Below are 22,493 nucleotides of genomic sequence, written 5' to 3' on the forward strand. Positions count from 1 at the left end.
GACGCATCCTCAAAATTCCTTGGACTCACCGGGTGACAAATGTAGAAGTTCTCAATTAGGCAAGGACCGAGAAGTTCTACGTAGTATCAAAACCAGGAAACTACAGTACTTCGGTCACATTATGAGAGGACAAAAGTACAGCATTCCCCAACTTGTCATTCAAGGAAAGATCAATGGTAAGGACCGTGGCTTAAGAACCTCCGTGATTGGTACGAGTGCAGCTCCACTGAACTGTTCCGGGTAGAAGACGACAAATCTAAGATGGCCTTGATGGTGGCCGACCTCCGCAAGGGGATGGCACAATAAGAATAAGAATAATTTAATAAATTTAATGCCAATGGTCGTGACAGACGTTCTACCGGAATAAATTAATAATACATGGCCGCCCTATGCGGTGCGCGCAATATCGTTGGGGAGGTCAAAGAAAACCGTTGGTAATGTTGATATCCTGCCGCTCACGCCGCGTTCAGTTTCGTTCGGGTCGCTCGCGTTCACCACGCAGACGAGCCGCTTCATCGGCGAAACAATAAAATAACAACAATCATTAATAATCAACTAACAATCATCCAAAAAAAGGTTCACCTACACTTATTTTATTGACATCTTGACACTAACCTTATTGCACTGGCCATGAAGTTGCATAATCGAACATACGACGGCCATGACGTCATTATTTTTTGAAAATAGAACGTTCGCTTTTATTCATATATTTTGACATAAAACAAAAGTTGCACCTAGCCGTCAAATAGATCGATCGTGTCGCGTCTACGTAGTTAACTTTATGGATTTATTCGTCGTAAAAAGTTACATTTTGTGTGATGTAATGAATTAAATGGCTGCATAAATGTTTTATTGATGCCGTGATTAGTTTTTCAATATTGTTTTGTGTGTGAAAATGGACGTAATAAATGATAACAAGATGACGGAGGCTGCGGAGGATTTACAAGATGGTTGTGGCGGAGTATGCCAGTAAGTTGATATGATTTTACAATCATTTTTAACTAACAAATCAACTACTTTTATTACAAATAACCTTATTTTAACATCACAAAATCTTTTTTAATGGTAATTATGTGTGTTTTCATTCATGAGTTGTCAAATAAGATTATGTAAACATTGGCGAATGATGCTCGTTTGTTTCAAACAATATCCTGTTTTAAACTTGATTTAATTAATCACGACATTAAAATATAAGTAGTGAATGTATTAATGATGCCTTTATTATATATTTTGGATTTCAGATAAGCTTATCTGTTAAGTAATTTAATTATGTAAGCGTAAGGTATGTAGGTGTGTTTTTTGATAGGTACTATTAAATTCATATTTTTTGTTGACAAGTTATCAAGGGGGCGTAACCATGACATACCGATTTCCAATGTTCAATTCACGCAGGGGCGGATTATGTAAACGAATTCGAGTCAAGCGCCCTGTGGACATCAAGTACCAAGTTATCGAGTGAGGAGTATGAGACAGTTTCGTAGCAAGGGGTGTGTGAGTGGTGCAATCGCACCGGGCGCAATTCAGATGGGGGCGCAGAAATTGAGTTTTGTTGCAAAAATATTCATATTATGCCAAGAATTAATGATAATTTAATACTTATACAGAAAACCAGTCAACGAAAAGTCCCCTAAAACTGCGTGGTACCTAGTAAAAAAAATCCAGGGAGACATGAAATGTTGCATTGCCTACTACGTATGTACATATATAATTTATTTAAAATGTTTTGTTCCAAAATCCGCAAATTTAAATAAGTACCTACTTAATATTTATGGTTAGTAAAACATCGTAAGTCGGCTGGTTGAAGGGACGCGCAGACAAATAGTATGCCTCCCTCCATTACGAGGATTCCGCCCTATCCATGCTGTTTTATTTCACTAAACATCAGTGCAGTGTTCCCAGATCTCAAAAAAAAAAATAGGAATAGAAAAAATAGAAAGCGGAAATAGAGAAAGCAATCGTATGAATTTATGATTCAATTAAATTATTGAAAAAATCGCCCGTGGAGCAAAAATCCTTGCTTTTTTGTAATATTATTTTTGATTTTTGCTTATTAATTAGCGTTAAGTACCTACTTACAATAATCTTTGTTGTTTATTATCTAAGTATATAAAATATTTTTTACTATTGACAATATAAAATATAATACTTTATGTAGAAAATTCAATGTTTTTCATTTATCAGTAAGACTTAAGTATCTACTAAGTATCCTTGATTTTTTTCAGTTTAGGTTTAAAGAGTCTACTAGAGGGTTTAAAACATTTATTCTTAGTATTAATTAGGTAAGTAGGTACATATTTAATTGGTGTTTTATTATTCGACCATGTCCGATCCTAATAAGATCATATGGACCTCCAAAGAGTTGAGGTTTGTATTTGTTTTTACGAGAAATGTATGTTAGCCACTTGCTCAACCTATTACGGCCATACTCTGACTTATACACAAATTGAAAAACAATATGTGTACTTGCCAGGCCCAGGATTCGAACCTGGGACCCACGACACTATAGGCCGACGCTTAAGCCGCGCGGCCATCGTGAGAATCTGTTAATAATAGCCGAAAATGCGTGAACTTAGTATGTATAGGATAGTAGTGTTGCATTGCGTATTGTTGTTGTTACTGCCCCGGGCGGTAAAACACATTGATACGCCCCTGTTGGGAGACACGATCGCTTCCCTGCCCGGCACCTTGACTTTTCGTGTATACCTACTATCGTCACAAGTAGGTAGACGAATCACAAAAGAAAGTACGTCTCCCTAATGGTGTACACGGATTCCCACCCGTCACCCGGTCTATCTGTCGAAAGTGAAACTTTCATTGCTCGGTCGGCGAAGCTTCTAAAAAGCCATTAGGTACTAGTATTACGGCCCGTTATGTTGAATTGCGCCGTGTGGTAATGGAATTTCCATTTCGTTTGATTTTATACTGGAATCTTATTGAAAACGAAAACTCGTCAAATGTTCGTTCAGCTTCAGCGAGTGTCTAGTGGTTTTTTTTGTTGTTATAAAATGCCCATCCTAGGCACTCGTAGATAATATTATTATTATTTCTGTTTATTTTGATCAAGTATCACTAACCTAACCGCTAGTTTAAAAAAAAACTTGAATATGTATATTGAATCAGACAGGGCCGCCGCGAGGGGACGTGCAACCGCCTGCTTGCTAAATAATGCCGCCTTAATAACATGCTGGTATATCTAAGAAAAATCCCTTAGTGATTGATACATTATTCATCATAGCACTTCTTTCTCACGAGAAATTCTCCATAAATATTACCAAAACGGGGTTTCTTATGACGACCTTTTCGAGATAATTCCGTGATAAGTATAAAATATATTTTTTAGCTGTTCCTCCGAACTTTGTATCCAGAATCATCCAGGTATAGAGCCATTTTTATCTCCTCTGCCAAAAAAAATGCGTCAGCTTTTCCGCCGAAAATGATAATTCCATCCACAGTCCAAATTCCGTCTAAAATACAGTGCTTGTGGCCGTTAATTTTTTTTAGGAATTCGGAGCCGAAACTGTCCCACATGCTCTTGATGTGGATTATTTATAATAAGTAATGTACTCATATATTTTGTTGTCTGAAGAACCAGAAATAAGCCCTGGATCCAAGGTTCTGAATTTCATTTTGAAGAAGCCATTACAATAATAAGTAATTACCTTTATTTTCAAAAAATTGTCAGGTAAGTACCACTAATTGTTACAATCTACTTAGGTACCGCTAGTGAAAAAAAATGACTCGGTAGCTTCTAAAAATCCGATAGCGATAGATTCCGTATCCGCCAGCTCGAACATACCCGAATTTGACGGACACGTCTACCAATCTAAATTTTCGCCCAATTACGAATTTACCAATTATTGTAAATAACCGCCGATCGCTGTCGATAATCGCCATGTGTATGGAATGCCTTCCGTGTTAATGTGGACCATTGAAAATAACAGCAAATTGCTAAAATGCTAACCGTAAGGCATAAAGCCCACCAAAAAAGCGTTCGGTGCGCTCACTACTGAGTAGGCCCCCTCCCACCCGCGCATTACCCTTCACCTATGTTATAAGGGGCTCAAGGAGCACAAAATAATTATTATTATCAGCGTCTCTCATAACAAAGCAATAAAAATATTATTAAATTTCTCGGGGCTTGTAATTAATATCGGACACGCAATAACTAAACAATGACTTCACTGTTCTTAAATAATGGCTTCTCGCCCGTCTGTCGACGACGCTTCGAGGAGCGTGATTTTGCTTGCCGTGTTCAATGAATGGACTACGTTGTATTTTCGTTAATTCGTATCGCTGAGAAGCCAAAAACGGTGACTCATGGGGCAGGCGGGCACAATGCGTCGTCAAGTCCAGTGTACGCTGGCGTATTTGATTACGTTGTATTTTCGATGATTCACATAGAAAATGCGCGAGCGCCCCGCAAGCCTGCTTTAGTGAACTTTATGCCTAAGAATAGCTGCGCTGGATTATAGTATTAAAGACGAAACCTACCTTAATCGCGCTTTGCACTACTAAAAAATATATGACATCATTTGCATTCATTAGGAATACAATATTATTAGGTACCTACTTACCTACCTACATTCTCCATCTATGTTATATTGGAAAAAGGAAACCTGGCAAGTTCACAGAGTGCGGTTTTGATAGCAGTGATGTTATACCACACCCAACGGATGCCCTTCCTTCGTCCTGTGGACAGGTTCGAATTACATACTATAATTTTAATTACCCACTCACCTGACACACACTTCTTTCTTCGAGTCTGAAACAATTATACCTACCTATTTTCTCATTGAAACCTTTTTGCCAAGTCAAATGTTGTAATTTTTTAAAACACTGCAACGGTAGACAATCATACAGGTTTCGCCGTAAAAACGGACGATTTTATTTGTTTCCCAACCTTTTCGCGTTACAGCGCACCTAGTATTCAAATTATAAAACACTTTCAACCCAGCATATCTTTTAAACATCGGTAAACCTATCATAATCTTTCAAATTGTCAAAGTGTGTTGAATTCTATAAATATATGACGTCTTCCATGCGACGACTGTGATCATTAATATGATCATACACCATGTTCAGGGCTTATTCGAGTATTTCCATAAAACCTACTCTCATACAGTGGTGGTTTTTGGGTAAGCGGAGGTCTGTGGCGCTGACAGGTTTGGACGCATACCTGAGAAAAATCTGCCTGTGCGATAAAGTGCCATTACAATAATATATTATTACAATACGATATTAGGTGTATGGATTGTTGTATACACTTTTGTATGGATTTTTTATGCTTCGACTATTATTTAAACTGAGATTTCGATAATATGTACTTTCTTATGAAGTGACAGCATCGTCTATTTTATGTTAGCCGCCGCTATGCAATGCATGACCTGCCTCCCACCATGGGACGTCACTACTTTTTGCATGCATATGATGGCCGGGCGGTTACGCGTCAGGTTTATAATGTCGTCGGTAACGGGTGTGAATCCCGGGTATGACAAAAATTGACTTGAAATGTGTGTTTTGAGCCAGAATATGGATCTAGTAAGTTGAGCAAGTGGCTAACATCCATTTCTCGTGAAGCAAAATCGGTTCTTCGTGAGGCGATCCAGGTTCGCGTAGGTAGAGCCAATAAAAAAAACTTTTATTAGGTACTCAACAAATAATTTACAAAATTTAAGAATGTGACATTCTTCATTGAGCATACATAATTCGGAAACATCACGGAAAATACAGTGCCGGGTGGGAGTCGAACCAGAATTAATTGGATTTCGGCTAATAAATATAGCAAGGGTTTTGCAGATGGTTAAATTGTCTTAAAATTCTGTCTGGTAGAATATTTTGTAATTATTTTTTTCCAATAGGTAGATATGTTTTGATGTGTTCTGAAAGTCACATTTTGTTTAATAAATTGGTGAAACATTGTTTTTTTCTGTCGTTATTTAAATAGGTTTACTCAATGGGGATTGATTTTTTTCTCTGCGCTCGTTGAGACGTTCTTACAAACGAAAGTCATACTCGTACATAGCCCACCTTCAGTTTGGGCAAACCCGATATAAAATCTCATTGCCTGAAAAACCACCCATACTAATCAGGCGATACCCCATTGGCTACATACCGTTTACTACCAATGAATGGCTCCGAATGCTTTACGAATTATATACTTTAATAATAAGTAAATCAATGGAACAACTACGTAATTATATTATTATGCCGTCTAAAAAATGTTTGTCAACCCCTGGTCATAAGATCCTGTGGTGTTCGCTCAAGTTTAGTGATTCACTAATTATTTACATCCTGTTTATGGTATTCAAGAATAACTCAGCTGCCGGTTTAAATCAGTGCGTAACAAAGTATACTATAATGGCAATAAGCTCTCTGTTCATCGGAAGCTCTGCAGCCAACACTGAAGGATGTCACTGACATAAGCACAGTCCGTTGGTTGTCGGGGGTTGCGATGACCGTCGAACCATGACTCCCTCGTTCTGTAATACCAAACACAAGTCCTTAGTAAGGCTGTGCAAGTCATTTACAATTTACATAGGGCACTTGGTGGTGACTGAACCATATCGTGACATCGCGAACGGTGAATAATTTTGTGTGATACCTTCGCACTAAGTAAATAATTTTGCCCGGTGTATCACATTGGTAGTGTAGTTGTAGTTCGCTGAAAATTCAGGGTTCATTACAATATTTTGATAAGCATTATTGTTCTGATGTTGTCCCTTTTTTCTTCCCAGCGAGTCGTTTTTAGACGGCTGCATTAAAACTCATTTCGTCGTGATAATTTAATGCAAAATGTAGTTTTGCTATGGAGTATTTTTATTGTTCACAATAATTTACAACATCCTCTGGGAATGTCCTAAAATGTGTACGGAAAGGAAAGAGCTGCTCAAGTCGATTCAACCAGCTGTTGGGCCCATCGGACCGTCCGACCTGGTCGCCACAAAGGCCAATTTTATTGCTTACTATTATTTTCTTCACAGAATATTCGGCAGTTTTGTATTAGCTTTTGTTACTAACTACAATTTTTCATATTGCCTCTACGTGCTCATCTCTCCCATGGGTACCTGAACTTAAAGTCATGTAAATTCAGTCAAAACACATTTGGGTGCATGGCGACCTTAGTTTTGGGTATCTGCTTCTGGGAGATTCCCAGTCATAGAAATAATGATGCTTCACATCCAAACGTAGGGTCCCGTGATACGCCTGATTAAGACCGGGTGTGGTGCGGGGCGGGTGTGATTTGGTAGGGCTATTAACTTCAACGTTTACAATAACTATTTATGATAGAGTCTTTTAAAAGACAGCGAAAACATAGTCTGGTATTGCATGTTGCATCCATTCAAAAAAGGGATTCGAATCCTGTACGGTTGTGGCCAACCGTGGTTATTCGCATTTCGCTTCACTCTTGACAGTCAGTTTGCGATAGAATCCCGCTCACAAATGTGTAGCTGTAGACAGTAGCTGATCGCATGGTGATACTCAAATCCTCTGGTAGTGTGATTAGAATGTCGGGTCATTCACTGTCACATTCATAAATTGTATGGCGGCAGGGTGTAGAAGACATCATGTCAATAATATCCGTAAAACCACGACCACCAACACAAAATCAGATTGTCAAAAATAGTTCTGACAAGACTAGAGAGACGGTGGGTATCCACGTCAGCGCGTACATAAGTTATCATGATTGTTATTTGAATAACCTCATCTAAATGCATGCTGTTGTATAGTCATATAGTGTGTATACTTATACACAGCTTATGTTCTACAACTCGCAACTAGGAAGCTCTACATCTACGACTGGGTCTCTCACTAAATGGGAGACAATTAGTTGGTTTTTAGCCAATTTGCGGTGACATATATTGAGAGAAAGGGTATCTTATTCTACGTCAAAAATGTTCAACGCATTGATCGCGAGGTGGATTTTTGTCGATCGCCCCATATAGACCCCATATACCCATAGGAAATGAGTAACGAAAATAAAAGGATTAATCGTTCCATTTTGCTCTTAACCGGTTTACGTTCAAATGATCCTCTCCGCCGCAGGAGTGAGAGAAAGAGAAAATATTAATCCCGCGATTTAAACTGAGGCGCAGTTCCTTTTACCGTCACGCTGTAGGTTCTTTGCACATTAGGTTAATAGTTTGAAAAGAAGACCGACACCGAATCATTTTTACGACAAATGTGAGATTGACTATTTATTTGTGATGATTTTATTATTTTAATCTACAACGCCTCGGTGTCTTCACGTTATCACACCATACTTGAAGTTAGGCATGCCTGACCTACACGATCGAAATGGTCAAACTAAAAATTATGTACAATATTAATTTATTCTTCCAAGGTATTGGCAATTTCTTCCTTGTACCTGGACACTTCTCGGTCGTTACACCGTGATGGTGTCCAGAGACTTGGCGGATGGTGGAGGGAAAGGCAAGTACCTAGTCCCCCACTGCAACTCGGTGAGAATTCAACCATGCCATGCCCGGTGTACGCTAATTCTATGCACACATACCTACTTGTAGGTATTATAAAATTTATTATTCTATATTTACTCACCCGCCAAGTTCAACATACTCTGGGGTAATAGGGCAGATGTGCGACTTCGGTTTGGCGCGAGCCAAAAAAAATACTCCCCCATTATCGAGGGGGGTTGCATTCGGATCGGTGCAATCAGCACTATTGTGTTTTTATGACTGATAAGGGATTATTTTTGTGATATGAACGCTGCTGAAAGTGTTAGAACAGAGATATTTCAAGCGTGCTCCTCGAGGCCGCAGAATTATTTTTGTAATGTTAATTTTTTTGTCTAAGTCACTAAATAATATTTTATTGATAGGTATATAAATATATACTCTGTTATAGTACCTAGTAGGTAGTGTAATCAATAATATAGGTAAGTGAAACAATCGCAAACACAGGAAAATCTCATAAATATAGGTATTGTGACCACCTCACTGGAAAGAGAATCTAGAACCCACGGATGAAAGGCCAGAGCCTTACGATTTTCCATAATTAAAACTACGTATGTAATCCACATAAAAACTTAGTCGGTGCAGGTACAAAGATTTGACAGGGTAGTGCTCTCCAATTCAACCGCCCAGCACCACACTCGGTGTTAATCAGACGTACTATCACGAGGCTTTCTTGAGCAGCTCTTCAAGGCATTCCCAAATGATGTGGTTTGCATCCTGTACATCTCTACCACGTTGTTCGGGTAACAAGTCAAACTCATAGTGTTTACCAGCGAAGCCACCGTGTCAAGTAAAAAATTGACTGGTGTAGTGGTCAGGAGTCAGTGCGGTTGTCATTCACCATTTTACATTAGGGAAAAACAAATAAATGTGCCTGCCATTGGTGGTGGTGGCACCCCACTTATACCCACATATTCTCTGCTTCTGCGTGAATAGTTTTTCACCAGTATTGAGTGGAGTCGGCGTGAGGTGACAGTCACCGACGTCCGCATCATCTTCTTTGAGGAGCATTGTGGATGCAACGCGTGCCTGTATATGCAAATTAAGTGGAAGGATCCCGGCCATGACATGGAGCGCATCTGTGACAGTGAAACACGCGTTCTGTTCTTGCGATAGGTATGTTTCATCGTCGTTTTCTCTCATCATTGAACCAGTGAGCCACTGATTCAGAGGCGGTTGCTGTGGAGACTCCTTTAATACTGTCGGATCGCCGTTTGATTGATTACTGATTATGAATAAATGCAATCACGAAATCTTGCATTGTTAACGTTAGTTTTTAGAATATTATAATACATATAATACAAAATACATATTACAGTGCAGCACAATGCATGGTGCATTTTGGGGGCTTCCCATTGAACGGTGGCCGTTATTATTGATATGAGGGGGAGGGCGTCCTACGCATAGGGGTGATTGCCCCCTAGAATCGCCATTTTTGCAACAGCAATTATAGCTGTCGACCTAGCTACGTACTTGCTCGGCTTATGTTGAAAATGTTCTATAATGCAATATATTGTAGTGGGGAGATATTGATCGGGCACCGACTGAATAACGACTTTTTTTAACGGGCACCTAATCACGTATTAGAATGATAAACTTGTTACGATTATTATAAGCGGTATGTTATAATATTATAGTTATTTTTCTTCTTCTTCCCGGATTGTATGGCTATCAGGCAACCTTCTCTACTGTTTGGCGGTCTGGTCTGGTTATTCTTAGCTTAGAGCGGAATGCACAATCTAAGATTTCGATCCTAAGGATAAGTCGCCGAAAAGCATGACTTAACTATAGACAATCCTGAGTATAGAGTTAAGGAATCCTTAACCATAGACTACTTTTGTTATGAACACGCCCCCTTCTGTATTACCATTTACCACTGACGGATGCTGTCAAAATAAATTCGCATGTCTATGAAACAGCCCATACACTCAAATTCATTTAACAATGTATCTCAATATGGATATTGATAGTGTTAATTCGTTTGGCATGTACTTGCAGAATATTATTTTACTTTTATACACCAGCCCGCAGAAATACAAAATGCCAGGTGAAGAATGACACTTGACGCTAGTGTTACCATGTTAAAAAAATGTCTTGCGGTGCCTGTGGAATCACGTATAATGACTTATAATGGAAACATAAGAGTATTATAATTAAATATTAATATGTATTTATAGTTATTGCATTTATAAAATGCAGTTGTCATATTTTTGTCATCGTTTAAAAATTATAAAATAATTTACCTAAACTATAGGAAAGAGAATTTTTAAATATGGTATTATTTTCCATAGAAATGATCTTAACTAAGGACAATGTTTCTGCATAGTGTTTTCTGCTAAGGAAATTTTAGTTATGACAAATGTTTCTGCATTCCGCTCTTAGTTTGTTCTTCTGGAGTAAGCTCTTCCTCGTCCGTCGCAAGCACGACAATGCTACTGTCTCGAATGTGGAGTTCGTTGATGATGGGCTTATTTATTCGTTCGGACGAGATCTTCGGCATCCGCCTTCAGCACCACATTTCAAATACATCTAGTCTGTCTCGGATAATAATTGTGTTATGTTAAGCGTATTTGAATTGATTTTTAGTATGAAGCTATTCGTCCAATAATGTTAATTAAAAATAATGATTTTCAAATGATTTAGCATTTATTTAGTGTTTTCCGACCATGTCCGATCCTGATAGGATCATATGGACCTCCACAGAGTGGAGGTTTGTATTGACAGATTTTGTTTTTTACGAGAAATGGATGTCAGCCACTTGCTCAACCTATTAGGTCCTTACCCTGACACACACAAATTGAAAAACAATATGTGTACTTGCCAGACCCAGGATTCGAACCTGGGACCCACGGCTTTATAGTCCAACGCTTATGCCGCGCGGCCACCGTGGGCGTTCATGATAATTTATGATACGGGTAATCACAAGTGAGCAAAACACATGTCGTGGTGAATACCCATTATATAAAAAAACCTGTGATCGATCACAGAACAGATTAATAAGATAGCAATGTAAAAGCCATCCCCATGGACCAAAGTTTTGAAACATGGTATTTTATGCCATAAAATCCAAGTAAACTAAAAAAAAAAAAACTCGTTACATTTACTTGATAAACTTTACTGAATATTATTCTAATAATACAGACTTAACTGTTGAAAATATCATATTATATTTTTCTACACTCGAGATTCGTAGCCTGTTATAACATACCCAGTAGGATAAGCCAGTTTCCCTTAAATTTGTGGAGTAATATTGTCATTAATTGCATTTTTAAACGTACGTGATTGTTCGGAAAGAAATGTTCGTCAACATCTTTGATACAACTTTTGAACAGTCTTTATACAATGTTCATATTTTGTAGAATGGTGTCAGATTCTTCTGGCAGTGTGGCGACTCATTTAGGTGTTGGAATCGTTACTTTCAAATGAAATTAACACCGTTATAAAGTGATTTCGTCGTGGCCACAATGCCGGAAGAGTCTGTAGTTCCTCTACAAGTCTACACTACAGTCTTCACTCTTCACGAATCGGTGTTTATCATACCTGTACTAGGATGCATTTACATTAATTATGTTGTCCTGTGTAGGTACACTGCTTTGGAACTTTGGAAATGTAATAATACTTTTTTATAATATTATTAGATATTTGCCTGTGTTAGGTCCTTGCTTGTCGATACATACCTACCTATAATGTTTTTTTTTTACTCTGTGGTGTTTTGATAAGATGTGGTTAGAAAAAGTTTAAAATTAAACACTTAAATGTATAATATTATGCTTTATTTATACTATGTAATCAAATTATGGTTGTTTATTTTGATTACGGCTTGGCTTCCAGACCACATCGCCACCGGTCACAGCTTATCTGAAAATGTTAAATTGAGCCCACTGTCGAAGATATTATGTTCGAAGGTCATTAGTCCAATAGGGCGTAGGCAGTGGAAAGATCCACTGCATGCTTTTGCTTTTGAGACCTAATTAGATAGCGGCCACTTTTATTGGAGACAGATGGAAAGAGCTGACTGAGGAAGCTAGTATCCAGTATCCAGAAAGGGCTGCCATCATAGAACACCTGTGCACTATTGAATAAACATACATAAGTACATAACAACTGGGAATAGCTAGGTGTATAGTTAGTTTTTTTTTTTTTAAGTTAAATTGATTTCTAATTGCCAAAGTCAAGACAATATAGTCAGCTTATTCAAATCCAATAATCGCAGTAATTCGGAGTAGATACATACGGTGAAGAAGAAAATGTCCCAAAGCCGCGATCTTATCATTTAAGAATGTAACATTAGACGATGCCGTAGTTGTTATTATTTATTACTACAGGCCATAGCAAGGGCGAACGGTGGAGGTAGGCTGTTAAGATCCGACATTAATAATGCACACTAAACTTTGTCAGTCTTTGTTTTCAAGTTAGATGGGTATTTGGCCCAGTGGCGAAAGATGGAGGAAGGCTGTTGCCGACATAACTGTAGTGCACACTAAACTTTGCAACTCATACATACTTGTTTTCATTGTACTAAGTGAGGTACAGTGACCTCATTGAGCCGTCAACATGTAATCAACGCGTGTTACTTCTCGCGCGCGATCGAGGTACATGTGACCTCATTGAGCTGTCCACATGCACTCGCGGCGAGACACGCATCATCTGGACATGCTTTAAGAATACAAATTGCAGATGGTGTTGGTTAGTTCTAAAAAAGGCAATTAAACCCTGCCTTAACCATACTATAATAGTTGTTGTATGCTGTGGGCCATCTGACAATAATGGTGCATACTTTTTCAGTCATACTTATTTGTTTTCGTTAAATTACGAATAGGTATCTGTATAATATAATTACAGATGGTATTAGTTAGTTTTTTTTTTAATTCGTTAAGGCCTAAACCAAACCATAATAGATAAAAATTATTCTTCTATCTACAAAATATCTAAAATTATGTATGATTTAATTTAATGGCATAATTTCAGATATTTTATAGATAGACGAATATGTCTTCACTATTATATACCTATTGTGGTTTAGTTGACGCGGGGTTTAATTGATTTTTAATCCCATCTAAAATTTGTAGTCAGTTTAATGAAAACAAATTCTATGACTGACAAAAATTTAGTGTGCACTCTTTATGTCGGATCTTAACAGCCTACCTCCACCCTGCACCCTATGCATAAGACAATCGATATTTTAATGAATAGAGGAGCATTATCCAGATAATTCTATCCAACTAAGTTCAATTATTTTTTTGTATTAATTTGTCCAAATGTTTCTTAGGATTATGCATTTATCAATTATTTAAATAATCATACATTTAAAATATTGTTTATGTACCTACTTATTTCAGTGACGTCCCTAGAAATAATGCCGCCCCATTTTTATACAGTATTTTTTACCACCCTTTCATGACTCCAATATTTAAAAAATTTGTTGTATGGATACATTAGTAACAAAATATATATCGCTAAATTTAATTTAAATGCCATCTCTACTTCAGTAGATAATATTGCGGGTCCTCGGTTTCAGATACATTTAAAAATACAAGCCTTTCAAGCAACTGCCGCCCCCAAGCGACGCTCAATCTGCCTACCCCCACGGGACGTCAACGTTTATATTTAATTTGGAGTAAAATAATGTACTTGGGTAATATCAGTATAATATGCAGTGTGAGCGTTTATTGCGTACTATTACATCATATTACTTGAACAGTAAAAAATACATTATTTTTATACAAAATGCACCCCTATAAACTTAATGACATTTCGTACAACGAAAAAAGAATGAATATTACACAATAAACTGTGTGATTGTATAATATGTACGAAAGCAGGCGCTATACCTAAAACTTTCCCTTAGTAGTGAGACTGTTTCGATGTTACCCCTCCCCTATTCAGCAGTGATTCCCGACCTTTGTTTGGTGTGGAAACATTAAAATCTCGGGGAACACCTTCATCTCTGACACACACTCAGTTCAGTGGGGAAATTCTAATAACATGCAGTATGCAATACCTACCTACGATAGCAAGACAGTATAGCATTTATTAGCAGGCTCAAAAGGTCGGTTTTCACAATAGTTTTACAGTCGATATTTTGCGTAAATTTATCACTACACAACCAACTACAGTTTGCTGATGACGCAGGTGATTTTTTTCATCTCCACAGAACCTACTTTCAGATGTTGTATTGGTCGTATTTCTTCGTTATTAAATTTAATTAAAATTAATTTTCAGATCGATGAATCGATCACGTATAATATAAAATTTTCATATTTACACATAGTATCACCATCATGGCCCCCACTTCCTGAAGCGGGCCCCACGGCTAGGATCTTTGTCGGGCCCCCTATCGCAAAGGTTAAAGGCAATGTGACGCTCTATAGTAGCGTTTTCTAAATGTCGTTGACGGTAAAATTAAGGGTGTTTAGTGTATTTTTAATACTTACATCCGCTTGAATTATGGAGTTATCAAGTAATGACACAGTTAAAAATTACATCACACAATCACATATTCCAAAATATAACCATCATGAAAGGAAAATAACGCCTTTTAAAATAAATACACTTTTTTACTATTAGGCGTAAAACCCACTTAACGAAGCGAGTGGCGTGTAAATCATCGAAAATACAACGTAATCAAATACGCCAGCGCACACTGGATTTGACGACGCATTATGCCCGCCTGCCCCATGAGTCATCGTTTTTTGGCTTCTCAGCGATACGAATTAACGAAAATACAACGTAGTCCATTCATTGAACACGGCAAGCAAAATCACGCTCCTCGAAGCGCCGTCGATAAGACGGGCGAGAAGCCATTATTTAAGAACAGTGAACTCTTTGTTTAGTTATTGCGTGTCCGATATTAATTACATGCCCCGAGAAATTTAATAATATTTTTATTGCTTTGTTATGAGAGACGCTGATAATAATAATTATTTTGTGCTCCTTGAGCCTCTTATTACATAGGTGAAGGGTAATGCGCGGGTGGGAGGGGGCCTACTCAGTAGTGAGCGCACCGAACGCTTTTTTGGTGGGCTTTATGCCTAGAGCAAATTTGTTGTGTGTGTGTTTATCTCACTTATTTGGTTGACTCGCCACGCCGGGCCCCCCATGAGACCGGGCACCCAGGCTAGAGCCCTGTCAGCCCCCCCCCACCCCTTGTGGGGGCCATGATCACCATGATCACCATGTTCCATCCTAATAGGATCATAATATGCGCCTCTACGGAGTGGAGATTGCATTTTTGTTTTTGCGAATATAGTAACTTGCTCAACCTATTCGGTCCATTCTCTGGGCCTAAACACTCAATGAAAAAACAACATATTATTTCGGGATCCTGGATTCGAACCCGGACCGCATGCTATTATAAGCCGACGCGTTATTGCTACTACGTACTCAAATCTTTGTACATTTCAAATAAATACTTTTTTTTCGCAAGCTTTCGCGATTTCATGCAGAACTGCAGGGTTGCGCGGAACCCTTGTTGAGAATCACCCCCCCATTATTATTATAATATTTTTTGAGCGTATCATAATCCCTTAATGGTTTATTATTTTGTGCCATTGACCTTGAAACACCAAACGGCGACAATGGACGTATTTCCGTTGCGCTCCGGCCAAGTGTAATTGAACGCAAGTGCGAGAGAGAGGGGTGCGGGTACATTGATAAATTGGCTTCGAGAAGTCGCGATTGTGTATTGCAGTTAACTGCGCGAAGTTTATTGCGTTTAATTTGATGATTGCACGCGTCTGTAGATAGAGTGACAAATTAATATGTAAGAAAATGTTAAGGTAATGGTAAGCGTATTAAATTAATTAATAAACAAATATTTAAATTAGGTAATTGTTAACGTCTAAAATTTATGATGTAAGTTCAATTTTATTAAAATTGTTAAAAACGTTAATATGCCTACGTAACTACGTTAATGAACTTTTTCATTCTAGATTTGAGAATATAACATTCTTTATATTGAAAATACATCATTTGAAAACACCTCAGCGCATATATTCTTTGCACAAAGCTGCTATCTGCGGCTATCAAGAGTAGTTTATCATATTTCTGTGTTGAGGAGATTAATTGTTACAATAGGTTAACCGTCGGAACTGTCAAAAAGTGTTATGTTCTAACAGCCCTTCTCTTGGCTGTGTTAACTTTTTAACTGTGTTGTCATTCCATCTAGAAAGTTCATATATCAAATATTTTTTCAACGGGTCATAAAATCGAATAACCGTTTCTGGTATTAATCATTAATTCAATTATAAACGGGTATGTCCGGTTTGATTTTTTGTTAAACTGTAAAATATCATTGTGCAATGATTAGTTCATCTGAACTACATACAAAATGTACACATTTACTTTTAAAATCAAGAATCAAGAAAATCAAGAATTTCTGCAAAATGTTAAACGAAATTATCTTAAAACTCGTTGGACGCGGACGACACGGCTGCCGTGTCCCCGTTAAACGGCCGTTAGATGCAATTAGCATGTTATTTAATAATATAATTAAAAATTAATTAAAAGGTAAGCAGTGTGTTCATTGTGTTTACTGAAGACTGGCGAGCGATAGGGATTCTTGGAGGCGCCTCCTGGTGTCCATATGCTCCAACTATGGGGCGGATATGACTAAAGTAATTACTGATCACTTTCGATTGCAGTTATAAACGGTTTTGTTCGAAAGTGGCGGATTGTCTCTTTATACGCCCTACAAATTGGCAAATACATAAATGTCATAGCAGTAGCGTGAAGTTCTCTGCAAATGAACCTGCAATGTGAAGTCACTTGAAGCTATCAGTGAACCAGATGAGTTTTTTTTCAGCAAGACTTCATTTACTTACAGAATGCTGAAACGATTTTTGCAGAATTTACACAAGTACGAAGCATAGATCGATAGAAAACGATGTAACTCTTAATATGCCATTTGCATTGACTGGCATTACTCTGTAACGAATTAATAGTATTTTTGGCTTATTTAGTACTTACCTACATTTTCCGCGGTTGGCAGCACTACAAAATCAGCCATTTTCCGGTTTGAGGTAGTCAATGCGCAGGCTACGCATCTAGCAAACGAAAAAAATGTCCGAATGTTGACAGGGCTATTGATAACTAAATTCATTCATGACGTTTTATATACTCCTGCATAACTTGTTTCGATTTATATACTCGTAAAGTAGGTACCTACCTAATCGAAAACATATTTTCACTCATACGGGCTCTGCGAACGCCTTCACTGCCAGACGAATATTGGTTGACATCGTAAACCGCACCGCTGTTGGCCATCAGAAAGACCGTTACAAAAGGAATTTCGTAACGTGCACTCGGCACGGCCTCGCTGCACTGCAGTCTGGCGATGTTGTGCTTTCAGCTGGGAATTTTAGCGGTTACCTCATTGATTTTGATTTATAAACAGCAAAATATATGAATGCGTATGCTCCAGACGCCGTGGCATAATAATGTTGTCTGCGATATACGAGATGCGAGGACAAGTGTGTCAATTAAAATCGGTATTTATTGTACTTATATTAGGTACATTTTGTTGACAGGACACACCCTTTACCAGTGAAGTGCCGTTGGGCTAGGTTTGTAGGAAGGGTACGCGCTGCAAAGACAAAGTGAGCGTGTCCGGAAAAATGTACGTATGTGTAGGTATGGGGTTCGCCGTATACCACTGGCGAAGTGTGGAGGTAGGCTGTTTAGATCCGACATAAATATTATAGTACACATTAAACTTTGTCAGTCATACATAAGTACATATTTTTTTTCATTTAACAATATGCAGATAGTATTGGTTGGTTTTTAAAATTAATTAAGCCCCGCGCAAACCAAGCCATTATTACGTAATAGTCAAAAAATAGTTGCCTATTTATAAAACATCTAAAATTATGCCATTAAATCATACTTACATAGTTTTAGATAAGTACTTAAGTACTTATTTCATAGATAAAATATTTTTTATCTCTTATGGTTTGGTTAGGCAGGGCTGTGTGCGGTTTCAGCAAGATGGTGCAACATGCCATACAGCTCGTGACACGATCAACGTATTGAGAGTTAAATAAATAAAAAATCGGTGTGTGTACTTATGTACGCGCGTTAGAAGTTATACTTCTTTGCGTAACAAAACAAAAACAAAACTTGTGATAAACTAGATTCTTTGACTAGCTCTTAATTATCTTGTTAAATTACTCACTCAAGAAAAAGGACCGCTTATTGGAACGCCGTTGGTTTATTTCTATACACTTTAACTTATATTACTAAATTATATAATGGTTTCTCGTTGTTTTTATTTTTAAAGTACCAACTGTCAATCTGACGTTTAATCGTTTGTTTACGTAAGGAATTGCAAATGGCCGACACTAATAAATTCGCTGCCGAGGCAACGGAACAATTCTAAACTATAATATTATACTGTATTATCGTCACGATTGCAGTATCATACTGTGGCGTAGAGGTAGTAGTAGTAACCGAACAATCGGCGGTTCGAATCCAATCGAGTGCGTTTTTTTCGTGTGAAATAATAAATTATGTGTTAGGTACCTACATGTCACACAGCAAAAATACACCCTGATCTGATTTCCCAAACGCGCCAAAAGAAGTATAACTTCAAAAAAATATATTTTATTTGATCCATATACCTACATACGTTTCTGTTGCCCTATGGCCTATCTATACCCACACTTTATTACTGGAGTAAATAATAGGTACTTCGTATTGTTGAAAATATGACAGTATAGCAATATGCATCTCTTCTGCACTTGATAGTAATTAAAATAAAGTAATTATAATCATTAATCAGTACCTAATCATGCTTTTTGGCTCGTTTTAATATTTTCTAATCGGGTAATGTGTCACATTAGTATTACATTATTATTACATTAGTAATCGATTTATCAGATGGGAAAATCTATTATCTACCAAGATTAAATTATTATGTTGACATTCTGTTGATTAAATTAAATCAATCATTATTAATCCAATATTATCATGTAATAATAAATGTAATTTATTTTATCTGCAATTGTGAATGAAGTTATGTCATAAAAAAAAATCAAAATTCCTCAATGCATTTGTGCACTATTTAAATACCTACGTTATCAATTTAGATATCAGGTATCAGCTGAGAAAATCTATTGTAATAAATAATTCTACATTTTTTTTATTTGTTCATATTATCATTAGGATGTACTTAGTTAGTAATCCATTCAATATTTTTTCCCGATATAAGCAATTATTTACAAACTGCGGTGTTATAATCATGATAAAATTGTGCATATATTTTCACCTACATAGATAACAGGATAACGAACTGAATTCTTGAATAATAATTATTATCTACATATTATAACGACATTTTTTAAAACTCGAGTGGGTGCTCACTGTGGAGAGACTTTGTATATTTTATGCAAATAATATATTTTTATTAATTAAAACACTTTAAAATGTAAATTGTCTGAAATTGTTGTTAGATTGCATGCTTCGTACCTGTTATGTTGCTAGATGTCGCTACAGTAGGATGCTGCACTTCGCCGTGAATGCAGCATTGGCAGCAACACAAAGATAATCGATTCCCTTTTGGGTGAGCTGCAACAAGGTTTAAATGTGAGACAAAGTGTGTTAAAAACCGTGTTGAAGAATCAGGGAACTCAGAAATAATGCATTATCTGTTCTGTATGAATAATATTATGTTAATTTCAATAGTTAGCCGGGTCGCACTCGTCTCGACTGCAACACGTCGAAGAATACCGATGCGATTTTTTGGTATTCACAAAACACGCGTTTGTAATGTATCTACGTCCGCACACAGCTCGATTGCGACATCTTGTAACAAAATCCGATGGTTTCACTCGACATAGGACGCTGCTATGACTCCAAAGTGTTGTATCAGCACATGTGCAGGAGCTGCTTTATCATTCATTTCGGCTAGCCGCTTGACGTTACTGTCCAGTATGCCTTCGCCTACGCGCAAGGAAGAAAGTTGCAACACTGCACCCAGTTTTGATTTATGACTATAATATAATAATATCTTAGTTTAAATGATTTTCAATGCGAGACCTGTATGTATCTGTATAATAATATGCATACAAGTTTGTCACGTGAACGAAACGCGCATTCAATATTGGTAATATTTCAGTGAACTCGGCGCCCTTTGTATTTATTGCGCTTTTGGTCTGACCGTCAAAAAGTGATATTCAACGCCTTGGTTCATGCCGACTGGTCCCATTTCTATCTTTGTGATCTGTTCTGTAGAGTTTATTTAGATAATCCGTAACCAATAGTATGATATTATTGCTTTGTCTAAACAATATTATTTATTAATCCTGTTTGTATAACGTAGGTAATTATTTGACAGCTGTCAATTTGTTTCGGTGATTTGTCACCGGCGTTGCTGTAACAATAATTCAACCTTGAACATGCGCAGATACGATTTATTCTAGTGGCGCATTAATCAGGCATTGCTAATACGATCATTGTTAGAGTTGCATTTATAATCGACTCTAGTTACATCAAGCGCATTGCATCGGTTTCTCTCGGCATCTTGCCAAAACTATCGAACCTCACGGTAGGTATTAACCTGTTGAGCGGTTTTAAATTTTCGTGTTGCGGGCCAGCCTATATTATTTTCATACACAACCCGGTACACTGTACAGGCTCGCGGACATTGCGTTGATTTCCCCAGTGTTATGTGATCTACAATTATATGATATTAGTATGTTGTCTCGTATCTGTTGCACCAACTGTATCATATGGACACACCCGTGAATCATGCCCCTAAAGCTTGGCGTCATTAAACGATTTTTTGATTAAAAAAACAACATTCATATTATTATCTTTCGTAACGGTTTCCTTCCTATCTTAACCGCCGCTATCTTCTAATCTTTGGTTATCTCCACATTTCTGAGTTTTGTGTTACACGTACTTAGCCGCGTTTTTAACACTTTATTCTTTATCTTATCATTGTCGCAGCAGATATTTTTTTTATTATTTGTTTTGTCTGCAGGCTTTTAAATCGATTTTTACATTAATAATAATTTGTTCAATTTGTAATGTTAATGCTAGTCAAGACTATCACAAGACAAGACAGTAATAATAGTCGTGGAAGTTATAATGTTTTCAGATAGTCGATCCAGTCTGTTGGCCGGCTCTCACATCTAAATTTGCCTCGTCTGCTCCACAGCCATAAATCAAACCTTCTAGGAATGTCGCTCCGCTCCGATATTGCATATTGACACTACACAAAATATCTAATTCTGACCATTAAAGCAATTAAAGGAATAATATATGGGGGGACAAGATGCTACAGTAGGGTCTCCTAAAATCTCAATGGAACAACAGACCATCTTATACGACAAAGTAAGGGTTTGAATTATGAAATAAAAAAAGTAGTGGAGTACCTACTACTATTGCCCTGCCGTATGGGGTTGCTAGGCTGCTCAATGTAATATATTTCGATAGATACCTCCTACCAATGACGTTAATATGGACGAAGCATCTTGAAAAAAAATGACACTCACTTTTTTGTCGGGTCTGCCGAATGGCATAATCTGTTCTAACGCCATTAGAATAAAGGTTATATTGCTATAAATTCCCGATGCTTTTTGTTCGGGTCTGCCGAATGGTTCGGTTCGAACGGGTTCGCTCAAATGAACATTGACACTAAAAACACTGTTCTAACGCCATTACAATAAAGGTCATATTGGTATAAATTCCTGATGCGTGATATCGCATAATGGAAATTGCGTGACGTCTACCTATGCATGCGCGAATGTCACTATGCGCGAATTTACTTGCTAGCTACTGTATTGAGTGCGTTGTCCATTAATAATATTGTCATTGCCTCCTACGCATATAGGTATATGGTCACGATGAGAAAAGTTAACATATTTTCCAGTTTTCTGATACTTATGGTAAATATTTTTAATGATTTTAAGGCGGCGGGAGAGGGGGTCACGATGAGAAAAGTTAACATATTTTCCAGTTTTCTGATACTTATGGTAAATATTTTTAATGATTTTAAGGCGGCGGGAGAGGGTGGGGTTAAGA

General features: G+C 37.4%; 1 protein-coding gene across 1 annotated transcript in view; it reads left to right on the forward strand.

Annotated features, from left to right (window-relative positions):
- The first annotated feature begins 458 nt into the window (after positions 1 to 458).
- The window catches only part of LOC147076458 (uncharacterized), an 83,197-nt gene continuing 61,162 nt past the window's right edge, over positions 459 to 22,493 (forward strand). The window contains exon 1 of the mRNA XM_085940284.1: positions 459 to 969. Coding sequence (XP_085796410.1) covers positions 896 to 969 — 74 coding nt within the window. The 5' untranslated portion in view covers positions 459 to 895. The remainder of the gene's footprint in view (positions 970 to 22,493) is intronic.

The sequence above is a fragment of the Rhyacophila brunnea genome, unplaced genomic scaffold (genome assembly GCF_057557595.1).
Source record: "Rhyacophila brunnea isolate RB1 unplaced genomic scaffold, BYU_Rbru_1.0 scaffold_13, whole genome shotgun sequence".
Lineage (NCBI taxonomy): Eukaryota > Metazoa > Arthropoda > Insecta > Trichoptera > Rhyacophilidae > Rhyacophila > Rhyacophila brunnea.